The sequence below is a fragment of the Schistocerca cancellata genome, chromosome 2, assembly GCF_023864275.1.
Source record: "Schistocerca cancellata isolate TAMUIC-IGC-003103 chromosome 2, iqSchCanc2.1, whole genome shotgun sequence".
NCBI lineage: Eukaryota > Metazoa > Arthropoda > Insecta > Orthoptera > Acrididae > Schistocerca > Schistocerca cancellata.
The window spans coordinates 935,618,270-935,633,906 of NC_064627.1; the positions used below are offsets into that span (position 1 = coordinate 935,618,270).

At 37.4% G+C, this 15,637-nt stretch overlaps 2 protein-coding genes across 3 annotated transcripts in view; one reads left to right on the top strand and one right to left on the bottom strand.

Annotated features, from left to right (window-relative positions):
- Positions 1–14,699, top strand: part of LOC126162902 (calpain-11-like) — a 178,937-nt gene extending 164,238 nt beyond the window's left edge. For both annotated transcript variants that reach the window (XM_049919710.1, XM_049919709.1), the window contains exons 6-8: positions 1,642–1,813; positions 7,007–7,143; positions 14,482–14,699. In XM_049919710.1, the coding sequence (XP_049775667.1) occupies positions 1,642–1,813; positions 7,007–7,143; positions 14,482–14,578 (406 nt within the window). In that variant the 3' untranslated portion in view covers positions 14,579–14,699. The remainder of the gene's footprint in view (positions 1–1,641; positions 1,814–7,006; positions 7,144–14,481) is intronic.
- A 49-nt stretch (positions 14,700–14,748) lies between these two features.
- LOC126162900 (transcription initiation factor TFIID subunit 7) overlaps positions 14,749–15,637 on the bottom strand; it is a 75,244-nt gene continuing 74,355 nt past the window's right edge. Inside the window, exon 8 of the mRNA XM_049919708.1 lies at positions 14,749–14,951. Within this exon, the coding sequence (XP_049775665.1) occupies positions 14,877–14,951 (75 nt within the window). The 3' untranslated portion in view covers positions 14,749–14,876. The remainder of the gene's footprint in view (positions 14,952–15,637) is intronic.

The window sequence follows — 15,637 nt, forward strand, 5'->3', positions numbered from 1 at the left end:
GGTTTACTCCCCTATGGAAGCTGGCTTCACTACACCACTAGAGCCCTCCCTGCCCTATGTTGTTGGACACACTTCGTCTGGCTCCTCAGTCGAGACCAATCTGGCTTTGATGAACCTGCTAGTAGCTACACTACCGTCGGCACATCTCTCGGCTTCACGGAAGCACACAAGCCCTCCCGCCTGGCACTGATGGTGCCTACTACATGGCAGTGTCCCCTGGGAGGGGATGCTGTCATTTGCCATCTAGTAAAGTCATCAGAAGATCAAAACCAATTGCAAAATGACTTAGAGATGATACTTGAATGGTGTGATGAACGGTGTGAAAAGTGGAAATTATCTCCCAATAAAGAAAAGTGTGAGGTCATCCACATGAGTACAACATGAAATCAGTTAAATTTTGATTACACAATTAATCATTCAAATTTAAAGACTGTGTTTCACTAAATAGCCAGGAATTATAATTATGAACAACTTAAATTGGAACAGTCTTAGAAGATGCAACAGGTCTTCTAAAGAGACTGCCTACACTATGCTTGTTCATCCTCTGCTAGAGCACTGCAATGCTATATGGGATCCTTACCAAATAGAATTTATGAAGGACATTGAAAAAGTTCAGAGAAGTGCAGCTCAGCTTGTATTATCGCAAAAGAGGGTAAGGAGTGTCACAGATACGATGAGCAAGATGGTGTGATGATTATTGAAACAAAGACTTTTTTGTTGGAGCCAGATATTTTCACAAAATATCAATCACCAACTTTCTTATCTGAGTGTGAAAATATTTTATTGTCACCAATCTACATTCACAGAAATGATCATCACAATAAAATAAGAGAAATTAGAGGTCATACAGAAAGATTTAAGTGTTCATTTTTCCCATGCACTGTTAGAGTGTGGAAATGTAGAGAAATAGTCTGAAGGTGGTTTGAAGAACCCTCTGCCAGGCACTTAAGTGTGAATTGCAGAGCAGTCCTATAGATGTAGATATGATTGCATTATTGTCTCACGTGTTTCTTTATTTCTCCAGAACCCAAAACGATCCTTCCCCACATTGGCATATACCAGAGTTAGCAAACCTTTGTAAATAATTTGTTTTAGCGCTGTGCAATCATGATTTATTAAACTAATGATTTTGTATCTTCACACCTTTCAGCACCAGCACTCTTTGGTTTTGGGATTAATACATTCCTCTTGAGATCTGAGAGTACTGTGCCTGTCAAATTTATGTCTTTAATACCAAGTGCAACAGTGTTGTCATGTTTGGTTCCACCAAGAATCTCAATAATTATGAGGAGTGATGTCTTTTGACTTATGTAAAGAAGAATTTGACAGAGCACTGGGTGCTCTGTCAAATTCTTCTCACACTATCACATTTCCCATCTGACCGTCATCTAATTCCTCTTTTCTTTACATAATATTGTCATTAAGTTTGTTTCCTTGCAAACCCCTTCAGTCTATATTTCTTCCACCTTTTGGCCTTCTTTTCTTTGTTTAGTACTGGCTTGCCATTTGAGTTTGACATTAATACAGCTGTTTCTCTTATCTCTAAAAGTTTCTATGATTTTCCTGTACATGCGCATCTTTAATAAGTCATAAATTAAGAATTACATACTTCGCATAATTTTCATACATGTTTCATTTCAGACTAAATGAGTCTTACGATAATCTAAATGGTGCAAATGTATCAGAAGGACTGCAGTGTCTAACAAGTTACAAATGTCAGGAAGTAGAAATTGATGAAGATAATCTCAACGAAATACTGAATGTAATCACAGAAGGGGGGAAAAATGGTTCCTTCATGGGTTTCAATGTGAAGGTATGTACTGATGATCCTGTGATGCTACTTTCTAAATGATTTTAAGATAGGAAAATAGATTGTGGATTGGTGTAGTTCTTTCGAGTTGATCAATGATTTCATTAAATCTTTGGAAGACTGTTCTAATGAAAGTTTACATATTAATCTCATTTTAATTTTTACTGGCTTTTGTAAAAACTGTAGAATTTGTGAATGACTTAGCAGTTATTTGTTTTCAGCCCAAAGACTGGTTTGATGCAAATCTTCATGCTACTCTATCTTGCTCCAGCCTCTTCATCTTGGAGTAACTACTGCAACCGACATCTCTCTGAATCTGCTTACTGTATTCATTTCTTGGTCTCCCTATATGATTTTTACCCATCATGCTTACCTCAAGTACTAAACTGGTGATCCCTTGATGCTTCAGAATGAGTCTACCACAAGGTTCTCTTCTCCCCAATCCTGTTCAGTACCTCCTGTTACTTATGTCATCCACCCATCTGATCTTCAGCATTCTTCTGTAGCACCACATTTCGAAAGCTATTCTCTTCTTGTAACAAATATATTTGTGTTTAAAGTATAATATACTTTAATACTATACTATACTATAAAATATACCATATATTCTATATTGCATCAAAAACTTTGTCTTTAAATTATAATTGTGTTTTGCTTTAAATACGAATAACAAATATATTTGTACTTAAAGCAAAACCCAACCATCAAAATTTGTGACACAATTTTTTGCTGAGTAAATTTACACAAAAACATACGTGTTGAATGCTCCATCATTCAAGTCGATACACAAGAGTGTCCCAGGTAGAATGGTCAGTTTTCAGCGATATGACAGGAATGATCATTCAAAGTAGAAGAAGTCTAGAAAACATGGGCTCTAAAGTACATACATTAAGAGCCATAAGCAATAGTTCATCTTTGCTTCTATGAAATACACCTCTCCTATTAAACAAGTACTCATAGCTCTTAAGATAATGCATTTCAGAGTCCATGTTTACAGGACAATTTTTCCTATTTCCTCTGAAATTTTGAAAAGTAAAGAGCTTGCAGTAGAAGACATTCGTTTCACAGTATCAGAGATGAAGAAGTGCTTATAGGTCTTAAGTATGCATTATAGAGCCCATGTTTAGTAGACTTTTTTGCTTTGAATGACCACTCCTCCTGGGACACCCCGTAGAACTGAAACATACAAACACACCAATCTATGTGAAGGAAACACTTAACATCTGAAAGTGCAAATTTCGAGGCATGGGAGTCCATGTGTGGGTGAAATCTTGTACACACTTCTCTTCACTGATGATCAGGTCACTGTAGCAGGAGACCAGGATGATGCTGAGTACATGCTTCAGAAGTTAAAAGAGGAGTATGAAAGATGGGACCTCACAATTAACTTAACAAAAACTGAATATTTAAAGGTTGGTGACAATGCCACTGAGGATCTCAAAGTTGGAGCCCTTAAGATCAGGGGATGTAAGTCTTTTAAGCACCAGGCTATTATGTCATCAAACAGAAAAAATGAAGATGACATAAATAATAAAATAGGAGAAGGCTGGAGGACCATACAACAACTGAATTTGAATTTAATAATAACAAAATAGCCAAAAGGACCAAGCAGGTGATATATCATTCAGTTGTTGAAAACAAAGCTGGACCATGAACCAAACACCATCATTAGAGAAGCTATGGTGTCAAAATAATTACAGACACCATAGAGGTGAAACTTCTAAAGAGGTATGGACATCTAGAAAGGATGGACAATAGCTGATGGCCGAAGAAAGGTGGTAATTGACCCCAGTAGAAAGGGGAAAGCGTGGATGACCTAAGAGGAGCTGGAATTGAGAGGTTCAGGATGCAATGGGTGCCAGAGCACTATAAGGAGGGGAGTGGCATGATCGAAGGAATTGGAATACGGGAAGTTCAATGTGGCACCAGCCATAGAATACATTTTCTTCTAAGATTAATATGAAAGTTAAAAAACTATGTATAATGAAACTTCCAAGCAGGTTAATATTATATGTCTGATTCTTTGCAACATAAATAACTTCCTGGAAAAACATGGAACACTGTTCTTGTACACTTCTCAAGCTCCTACTTTTAATTGTAAATTTACAGAAGCACTAATGTTCATTTCAATTGCGAACAATGCAGGGGAACCTTACTTAACGAGCACCTCCCATAATGCGCAATTGTCATAATGAGCAAAACAAATTGTAAAAACATGACTCGCTTAATGAGTGATGTTTCGCATAAAAAGTGCTGATGATTTAGGGTGATGTCACCAGCCATTCACGCACAGCAGAGGAAATGTTCAACAATATGAATACCTTTCATTGTCAGCAGTGGCGTATGAACAATGTCTTTAGTACATACTGCAGTATGGGTTTAGTGCTCTTTCTGCTACCATCTTAGTGCAGCTTGCGATCGTACATTTTTCTAAGCTTGTGTTCACACAGTGTTTTTTCATATGCAAATTTTAATAGCCTTTGTAGAAGTGTATCCGAAGATAAAGCCGTAAGATGATGTCCATAAGAGAAAGAAAATGACCTTAGAAATGAAACATAAAATCAATGAAAAATGTGAACATGGTGTGTAGTACGCACATACAATTGGCCTACATCAACTATTTGCACTATCCTCAAGAACAAGGACAAGATTAAGGAGATAGATGCTTCAAAGGGAGTGACAAAAGTATCTGAATGAAGGTTTCATGTTCTGGATGATGTTGAAAGGTTGCTCCTTATATAGATAAATGAAAAGCAATTGCAAAGCGACACTATTAGTGAGAACATCATTTGTAAGAAGGTGAGAATGATTTTTGCCAACCTTGTTTAGAAGATGCCAAGATCATCAGTGGCCGAAGAAGCACTGAAGGGAAGCCATTGGTGGTTCGAGAAGTTTAAGAAAAGAACCGGAATCCACAGCATTGAGGTATGGCACAGCAACCAGCCCCAACCCAAAGATGGCAGAGAACTTCATTAGCAACTTCAAAATGCTCGTAGATATTGAGGGATATCTGCCACAACTGGTTTTTAATTGTGACTAGACAAGTCTGTTCTGGAAAATGATGCTGAAGCATAACTTTATAACAGCAAAGGATAATGCATTAGCCGGTCACAAGCCAACGAAAGACCACACTTCTGTTCTGTGCCAATGCAGGTGGCGATTTGAAAATTAATCTGCTGCTTGTTTACCATTCAGAAACTCCCCGAGGTTTCAAGAAGTGTAAAGTCGAGAAGAGAAGGTTAAATGTGATGTGTAGGTCCAACAACAAGGCTTGGGTGGCGTGTGATCTTTTTTGTGATTGGATAAATGAAGTGTTTGGTCCTTCGGTGAAAAAACAGTTGCTTGAGATAACTGCCACTTCATGTTTTGCTTGTTATGGGCATTGCTTCTGCCCATTCTCCATGCCTACAAGACCACCACCTTGAAGAATTTCAATTCATCAAGATCCAGTTTCTGCCTCCCAATACCACTCTGTTACTCCAGCCTACAGACCAGAAGGTTATTTCTAACTTTAAAAAGCTCTACACTAAAGCACTCTTTGGGCACTATTCTGAGTTGACTGAAGCTACCAATCTCTCTCTTTGGAAATGTCACTTGAACATTGCTGCCTGCGTCAAGATGACCAAAGAGGTGTGGGAAGGTCTTATCAAGAGAACTCTCTCTTTTGCTTGGAAGACGCTCTGTCCGGAATGCATTGTCGAATGGGACTCAGAGGCATTGGAGTCAGTATCTGTGGAGCTTTTAGTCAATGAGATTGTATCTTTGGCCAAGAGCATGGGACTAGTGGTGGATAATAGTGATACTGATGAGCTTATGGAACATCATAGCCAAGAAATGCCCATCAAAGAGCTTATGGAGTTGCAGTGTGGTTCACAGCAGGAAGTTATCAAGAGAAGTTCTTCAGGGGAGGAGGAAGGGGCGATAATAGCAAAGCAGCAATCTTCTGGCACAGTAAGAGAAATGCTGAATGTATGGGAATTGATTGCATCATACATTGAAAATCATCACCCCATTAAAGCAATGGCTACACACACTATACATTTATTTGACGATAATGCTGTGTCACATTTTTGCCAAAACCAAATGACTGTAGGTAGCTTCCTAGTAAAAAAGAATTAGTTATGTATTGTGAGTAATACGGTACATAATACTGTACTTGCAATTTTCTGAATTAGTTATGTATTTTGAATAATACAGTACATAATACTGTATGTGCAACTTTCTTTGAAGAAATAGAATGTATAAGATAAAACTTCTAGTACTTTTTCTACATGCAATGCTTTATCATATTGTACATTAATTTATACAGAATAAATTGTTTCGCTTAATGAGTATTTCACACTACAAGTAAGATTCTGGAACGAATTATGCTCGCTGTGTGAGGTTCCACCGTACCTATCCTTCCTGTGCATGTTGCTCACTGTTTATTTGAGCATATTTATGTCAGAAACTAACCTTTTCTGCAAAGCTATATTTCTGATTTTAGTCAGAAGTTACTACTTCTTGGAAAACTTCTTTTGTGAAATCCCAATCATCAGTTTCCAGTTGTTTATCATATAATTCTCATAATTGTCTTACAACACAGGTAAAATATCCAGTACCCTTCCATTACTTCAGGAAGGTGGTCACAATAATACTGGTCTTAAAAATGTTTTCGGCATTTCATAACAATGAAATCCAAACAGCAAAGCTATCATCACGAAATTAATTGAATTCAGTCTGAACATTAAAAAGCACTGCTCAAGCAACCTGCAGAAAAGTATGAAAGAAATGCAAAGCTGTTTAACAGAACAGGTGGAAATTAAAAAGATAGCCATGTCAGAATACGCTCAGAATTACCTACATCTTTATTCTTGCAAATTTTCAGCAGAGCATGAGTAAAAGCTTTCAGACCAAACAAAGAAAATACAATTTTGCTTCTTTGAAAGTAGTAGTATTGTAAAATTTTGATCCTCAATTTTTCATTTCATCAAATACTTCCTGGTTCAACTTCTTTTGGTGTATGAACTCATAAAACATGCTTTGTTATGCAAAAATCTTAATCAGTATATTTAACAGTGATTGCTTAGTGTTAGAACTGGTGTTTGGTTGTAGGTTAGTTGTATTTTGGCAACCCTGTGTATGGCAGTAAGCGGCAGTTTGTAATTAACCTCTTATATGTGGAACAGGCTTTAAAATATTTCTTCTGCACTACAGCATACATCTCCTGAATTCAGAAGAAGGCATATATATACTATTGGTGAAGTGTACCACGATGACAGTGATGGCACATGCTGGCTGAAAATTCATGGTGCCAGCGACAGCTTCACTGGTTTTATTGGATTAGACACCAGGTACTATAGTTTCAAGATACATACATATGTATATATATATCACCAGATAAATGAAGCAAATGCTTAATAAGCAGATTAAAATAGGTGAGAAATGTGAATTTCTCAGTAATTCAGGAATTTATCATCCATCTTTGTTCATTATCAGTATATTTAAGTGTTATTCTTTCTCTCTCTCTACTTTGCACTTATCATAGGTATGCATATGCTACATTTGTGCACCAATATGTAAGTCGTAAATCAGAATACAGCATAAAGTTTTAAATTTTGCACCTCTGTGTAGCTAGCAGGTTGCAGCATATAAGTGGGTAATATATAATACAAAGTATGCCACAGTCAACAGTTACTGACCTGCAGCATGTGTGCTACATTAATGTACCCTCCTAAAAAAAGTGCATAATTGTATGTTGGTTGTGGGACAAGGGACTGTCCACAATAGATATTCACCACAAAATGTGTGCCATTGTGATGAGAATGGTATTTCACTAAAGCTGTGATTGACTGGAACAGGGATTCAATAAAATATGAGAAAGAATCACAAAAAAGGAGTGCCCATGACATATGACATTTTCCAGAGATGCTACATTGCAGGGTATGAAAGAAATTATCTGAGAAGATTGTCAAGTGTTGCACAGCCTAGGTTGCTATCATGGAACTGTATAAAACACCATCCTCAAACTCTTTAATTTTCATGAAGTTTGTCATGTTGTATCAATAACAGAAATTGTTCTCTCCTTGTACAGATATTATTTTTCCCATCTAATGACCAAACATAGTAAGAATGGCTTCAGGAAACCATAAACTATGCTGAATCCTCATGGCTTCAAGAATTCTTGATACCTAGCAAAAAATGCCAGCACTGTGAATCTTGCTTCAGGAATGTCGCAAGCTTCAATACATAACTAATATTGTCAGCTGCAAAGATGACATTACAGATCAGATTATCTCTTGTGACGGAGACATTTCCATAGAGCTTTTTTTTCTGTTGCATTTAACAACTGTTGCAACTCTGACAACAAAGATGGTCACGGAAGACATTGGAATAACTTCGCTAGAACTACTTACGATGTCATGCACATTCTGAATGTTTTGATATTTATCTTACATTTGCCTACAAAATATTCTCATTTTCACATAAAATATAAAACGTAAGTAGACACATCTACCATCAGTCTCACCCATCAATTTTAAATGATGACGTGATCGGATATTGTTGAGACTGGTTTATAGTGATCCAAACATTCAATTGTTTGATCATCTGCTGATCTAACGTAAAAGTTGTCATCTGAACACTTGCACCTATAAAGTTATCTTAGTCAACCAAATACTAAAGACAGGGATAGTGCCTTTTAAAAGTTGTAATACAGTCAGGTGAAGACTTTTCATGCTATTTCAATAACTTTCCTACCTGTGTTCCTTAAATATATAAAATGCAGATCTATGTTGCTTGCTGCCTGGAATTGCATCAAATTATAAAACATCATGAGGTAAATGATAACATCAACTTGGGTGTAAAATGTGAAGTTTGGGAGTCTAGAAATGATCAACATTGCAAAGAAATCTCAAAGGTCACAAAGAAAACTATGCTGAAGTAAAAGTTCTTATGGGGGAAAATAAATTACTGTGTATATGACACATGATGTCGTGCCCATATGAGGGTTAGAAAATTTCCATATCTGGTTTGTCTTATAAGACTTACAGTTCTGCCTTCATTCTTTCTTTACTTGTAATGTTATACGCCGAGGTGGGCATGAGGCCAGGGTTTCCCAAACTGTGCTTCGTGGAACACCATGTTTCTGTGGGAAGTGAATAAGCATTCTGGAAATAACTAATAATAATGTGGCTTGTTTCCAACATTTTTCTCATTTTTAAAAATGTTGTTATGATTTCTGTGCTATTAATTATGATTTAAAATTGAAATAATTGCTTAATAAAACAAGCTTTTCTAATTTTTTGAAATATTGTTCATTTTATTAACCTTCATAATAAACAAAGTGTTCCAGAAAAGTACCAGGATTTTCAGTGTTCTATCAGAGGAAAAGTTTGGGAACCCCTACAATAGACAATAATGTCATGGGACTTTATTCCTCATTGTCTCATTCTCACTGGTACAGGAATACAGAGTAAAACTGATAGCATTAAGTGATGAATGTAGGGGAGGGGACTATGGTATAGGAATGCAGACAGTGTGACATTTGGAAGTTTGGGCCTGTTCAGGAAGTGTCCACGGATAGCCAAATTGTTTCAGGCAGCTGCTTGTGATAAGCAGGAAATCAGTCCACTTCAGTAGCTGCTGCATGATCAGCACAGCAATTTTCTTCAGTCAGATCGACAAATGGTTTTGCATTGCTGACAATTCCAAACAACAGTTGCGGTAGACGCATGCTCTTGCTTAAGAAAGCATGTATCCTGCAAATTATGTCTCTCTCTTACTTATTCAGAACGCGTCACTTACCACCACCATCAGTGAAGATAGCTTGCAACAAATGGAATAAAAATTCACTAAACAATTTGCTACAGTCACATTTAATGTTTACATTAGCAACGGCATTCAGAGCAGAGTGCTCTGAACACTCTTGAATGCTCATTGGCTGTCAAAGAAGGCATAATGTAGGTGTGCAGAATAAGCCTAAACTTGACTGCCATCATTCATGACTCCAACTATAATGGAAGGGCCCAGGTTCGATTCCTGGCAATGGCTTAAAATGCCTTAGAGAATTGAAGTTATTGCTGCAAGTAGCCCAAGCCCAAAGCAGTACTAACAACAAAGCCAGAACTGTCTTACATAATCAGAGTTTCAAGTCCAATTTCAGGACCAGTACAGTGAGATAAGTTTTATTAGAGAATTAGCATAACAAAAGCTTCAATGTTGAGATTCAAAACGCCAGTTTCCTGTAAAGGACCAATAGTCACCCCCATGTGACTTGCAGCAGCTTAAAAGGGAACTGTGCCACACAAATAACATCACCTGCCACTTTCTAAGTCTGTCTCTATACTGCTGGAGTGGCAGGATATTAGCTTCCCTCCCTCTTTCAGACAGTTCAGAGGGGTGGTAGTGCCTAGGGTTCAACATGGGGCTGTTGTATAGGGAAGAAGAGAGGAAGGGATGGGGGCATGAGTGGAAGCATCCCTACCAATGACTCCATTACCATTTGTGGCATGTACAGAACTGGGAGACTTATTCTTCCACTGAGGATGAGACTTTTACAGCTGGGGGCAATGATTCAATCTCCAAAGGCTTCCTGTAGTCATGGGTGGCCAAGAATTTGGCTTGTGAGCTGTGTCCTGTCACAAGTGCTATAGCACTCAACCTGGCTGCACCTTTCCTCCACTGCCATGTACACTGAGCATGAAGAGGGGGAACTGCGAATGCAATGCATTTAAATGGCAATGCAGTTACACTGTATGTGACATGGCTTTATGTTTCCCATTACTCAACAACACAGATCACAAACAGAACAACTTTTCAGTGTTATTTGATTATTTTCAGTGCGCTGAAGACATAATACAAAGTTCATCTGCATACACATACGGACAGATGCAGACAATTTCACAGATTTTTGCGTTCATGCAGTAGCATAATTGTGACTTATTTAGTTTCACAATAAAAAAAGGTGTTTCACACACATATGTTGATCAAAACATTGTAGCACTTTTGCAACGTCATTATGAAGATGTGGAAACTCTGCCTGAGGAAAACAATGTAGATGTCCTAGGCAGTTTTAACATAGAAGGATTTTGATTTAAAATAGGAATTACATTTTTCATATCAATCAGTTACATCTGCACATGCACATGGGCACTTTCAGATGAAATGGCAGCCTGTCTGGAAAACAGATGCAAGATTGGCAGTTTCCTCAGAATGTTGATTTTCTTTTTAAATGCACCCCCAACAAAATCAGGTATAAGTTGTTTCCCAGCTTGCAATGCCTCACTGTGGACAGTGTGTAGGCAAGTCGTCTTAAAAATGAGAGGTTTGCAGTCTACTCCATACGTTCTAACTTTTATTCCTGTAGGCCTTTTTCCTTTGTAAATTCAACAACAGTGCGTTTTAAATTAAAAGAACTCTTCCAGGTATACCTGTTGGCATAACCAACATTCTTTGCAGTAATATATAATGTCTCCACACACTTCTATCAATTCCATCAACAACAGTGCAACCAACAGTGGAATAATGCCTGCAACTTCAAAAATTTTACTATTTGTACTACCAATTCCTTAATGTGCTCCACACATGCAAATTTAGCACAAAGTGCTTTGTAATGTACAGAACAAACAATGAATCCTTTCTGTTGGTCATTGTAATTTTTGGCCCTTTTAGTATCAACTAAATCTTCAATTTCTTTCTGCATGGTATTGTAATGTAGTTCACAGCAAATTTCCAGTACCTGTCAATTATACAACTGCATAATAGGTATTAAGAATTCTCATCCCTCTCTTCTGTCATTCCCATTCAGACTAGACTGGCCCTTTAAGTGCAAACAGCAATGGACCTATGCATGTCCTTCATACCAAGAACAAATGGCAAAGGGTACACAATGCTGACACCACAATTCTACTGAACTGAAGCGAGTTGTGCAGACCGAAAAATGTCAAACCACAATACTAAATCAAATGTTGCGATGTCCTGGGTACATCTGAGAATGACCAAGTAGAGTTAAGACAGACTGTGGAGAGAAATGTCACACTGGATCTGAATAGTTTTGTGTGAATGTTTAGCAGGCATAGATTACAAGTACAATGTCAATATCAATGTCTATCAAATACACACTGATCAGCCACAATGTTGTGACCATCTGATTATAAGTGTGTTGGAACACCTTTCAAGTGGAATATAGTGGCAATTCTGCATGGTTCTAATTCAACAAGTCCATAGGACGTTTCTAGATGTTTGTGGCACCAGACGATTCTGCACAATTTCCAAACATTTTGAGCTGGAGGTCTGCACGTGGAGCTGGCGTCCAGTAGCATCTCAGATGGGTTCCATCATATTCAGAACGGGCGAGTGCAGTTGTCATTGCACTACTCTAAGTCCACAGTCATGGTTCTGAAAGCACTATAGCTTTGTGACATAGACAGTTATCCTATTGAAAGGTGCCACTATTATCAGGGAAGACAAGTATGAAGAGATAAAGGTGATCCACATTAATGTTCAGATAGTCTACAGCTATCATATTGCCTTCAATTAACACCACAGGTCCCATGGAGGCTCAGGCGAATTTCCCCCAAACCATGATACTACTCACAACCACCTGCATCCACGGCACGATGCATGTCTCGAGCAGCCGTTCTCTTGGATCACAGCATATCTGGACACGATGACTGATGTGGTGTAATACGACACATGATTCATCCAATCAAGTGGCATTTTTACACTCCATAGTCCAATCTCCACAATCACATACCTACTGCACTCACAACTGACAATGTTATTGGGCCAACATGGGATCACATTAAGGACCATCTGGTGTATAGCCCCCCACGTTCAGCGATGTTTGCATAACGATGCACTCCAAAACACTTACACCTGCACTAGCAACTGTACTCTGTCATCACATCTGCCACAAAGTGCCACATATCCTGCTTTAAAGAGCAGGCAAGCTTCCAACCACCAAGTTTTGCGATGAGGTGTGGACATTCAGTGCCTTGTTCCTTACTCAGGCTTTCACTGTCACACCAATTTCCATAGATGTTCACAAAAGTAGCGTGTGAATAGCTGTCCAGCTTTGGCATTTCTGAGGTGCTCATTCCCAAGTGGTCAGCCACAAAAATCTGCCATTGTCAATGTCAGTTATGTTGGTGGATTTCACCATTTGCAGCCTGTATAAATGCTAAATGATTCCCCATTTACCTCTGCTTCCCATACACTCCTCACCTTGCTACATGCCTGCAATGCCACCAGGCAACATTCAATCTTGTGGTTTGTAGTGGTCATAAAGGTGTACCCCTCCGTATGTTATACAACAGCAAAATTTCACTACACATTTTGTTCCTTCATTTAATTGTTATATCTACAAATTCCACTGACTTTTTTTGTAATGCAATGGAATCAACAAGAGCTGGGAACATTTTTGCTTTTTATTATGGATACGGTACAGTATTATTACCTACTCCAACAAACTACCTATTTTATCAAAAATAAATAAATAAAATACATAAATAAAATAAAAAATAACATTTTTATAGCAATTAATGCAGCATTTGGCTTTTCTTGCAACTATTACTGTAAGATAGTACAACAATCAATTAACAACACATTTGTGAAAAATGCAGCACTTTGCATTGGATAACTTTTGGGTAAGAAACTACTGTGCATTAAATAAAATTACTTTTTCTACTCTTTAGCAGCAAAATTGACACTTGCACCACATCAAAATTTATGCTGGACAATGACTAAATTGGATCCCTGTCTTTTAGAGGCAGTTAAATACCAATTTCACTATCCATCCTTACCTTAATGTTTCAGGTGGTCACTTGTTTACTCTGTACCTTTGAAACATGGAAGGTATGGTGCAAAACACATGACAAAATAAAACTTTCAACTGGTCCATGACCTGTGCATTGATAGGATAGTTGGTAGTACACAGCCTATGAAAGGCACGGATCTGGGTTTGAGTCCCTTTCCAGCAACCAATTTAAACTAGTCACAAATGTTCATCTGTACGGTAATTTTTTGCATGCTTTATTGGGACACATGTAGCCAATGAACACAGGCTGTTTCACATACAAGCAAGAGTTGACTCAGGTGATGCACCAGAACTGATACTATTGTATGATGCCACTCATGAACTAGAAGAATTAAAAACAGCCATGGAAAGAAGCCCAAGAATTCATGTTGCACTAATTTCTCACCACACACCTATTTTCAAATCATGCACAGGATCTTGATGTAACTGATAAGGATTTTTGGAACTCCAACACTCACTGTTTACAAGTTCACATTACAGCCATGCTTCTTTATAGAAGAGCAATCTCCCATAATGTGCAGATGGCAACAGACAGCTGTAATACTGACATCTAACAACAGTACCTAACTAGGTCAGTCACTGCAATGTTATTATTCTTTAGGGCTTTGGTTTGCTCGCAGATTTATGAGCAGTGGCTTCTGACACACCAGTGTAATGTGCCAAATGATACAAGGATATTATTGGACTTCTTTCTGAGGCTGCACCTAAAACCAATATGCCAAATCTTAGCAATGAGCCAGTGGGTCATGCAGTGATTCAGGCCTGCATATGGGGTACTGGTTCCTGTGCAACACCGGAGACAGCTCGTACACAGTGTACGCACAACATTCATATTAGTTTATCACATATGTTAACTAATCATGTATACTTTCAGGACACCACCTTCAGAGCTCTCTGCAGAAAATGAATTGTGGCTGCCTGTGGACGAATTTTGTGGGATTGGAGAAATACTTTTTGTGTTACATTTATAAATTACAACAAAAACAGCAGCATACCTCACCTGAAAGCAGTGACAATATCATTCCGAAGGAATTTTGTCATTATGTTGTATGTAGTTGTATAATTTAAATAAGCTGCACATATGACATAATTCAGCTGTATTACAAAACCTAATTTCAATCATTATTTTTACAGAAAAATTAAAAAAAACATACAGTGTTTCAATAAAAACAGACACTCTTTATTTGTAATTTATTGTAGCAGAGAAATATACACAATCATTGAAACAGCTAACAAATAATAAAATAATCTGAAGAATACTGTTACATTTTATGCAGATGAACCTTGCTTGTTGTTTTCTCCTTGAGCCTCATGCATTTGTATTAACGACGTGAGTTCTTGATACTGAAATAAAAAGGGTACATAAATAACTGCATAAAACCGAGTAAACATTCCTAAATTAAATATTACTAAATGAAACTCTGGATACACAATGAATCATCTACTCTAAAAAATGATTCAATAATATTACTAATGATTCTACTCATTTTCAAATTTTCATAATGCACAGGTTTCGAAAGTACTGGTTAGTTTCATGATTAATGGAAGGAAAATGAAAAATAAAATGGTCTCAACTGGTTAGCTGTGAAAAATTGAGAGTGGTTCTTGACTGTCAATAACTCTGTTGAAACATTATGTCAATCATGCACATCTCCCTTGACAACACACCACGCATTTCCGAAATAGATATTCATACAAAGTGTGATAAAAAGTAATGTGAATTTTTTAATTTTGCGAACTTTATGCGTCCAATTTAAATTTTTTTTTTATCTTGTTGGTACACATGATCCTGATGCAAGTTCCCATTTTCAGTTGTTTTGAATATACAGTTAATTGTTGAAAGCCAAACAGGTTATGTGTGTTTTCGAGTGCTTAGCAAATTTTTACTTTCAAAATGGATCAAACAATTTGCATTAAATTTTGCTTGAAAAAAGGAATAATCTGCAGCACCACATTCAAAGTGTTGACTGTGGCTTTTGGTAAATGTACTAAGAGTAAGACAATAGTTTATAAGTGGTATAAACATTTCA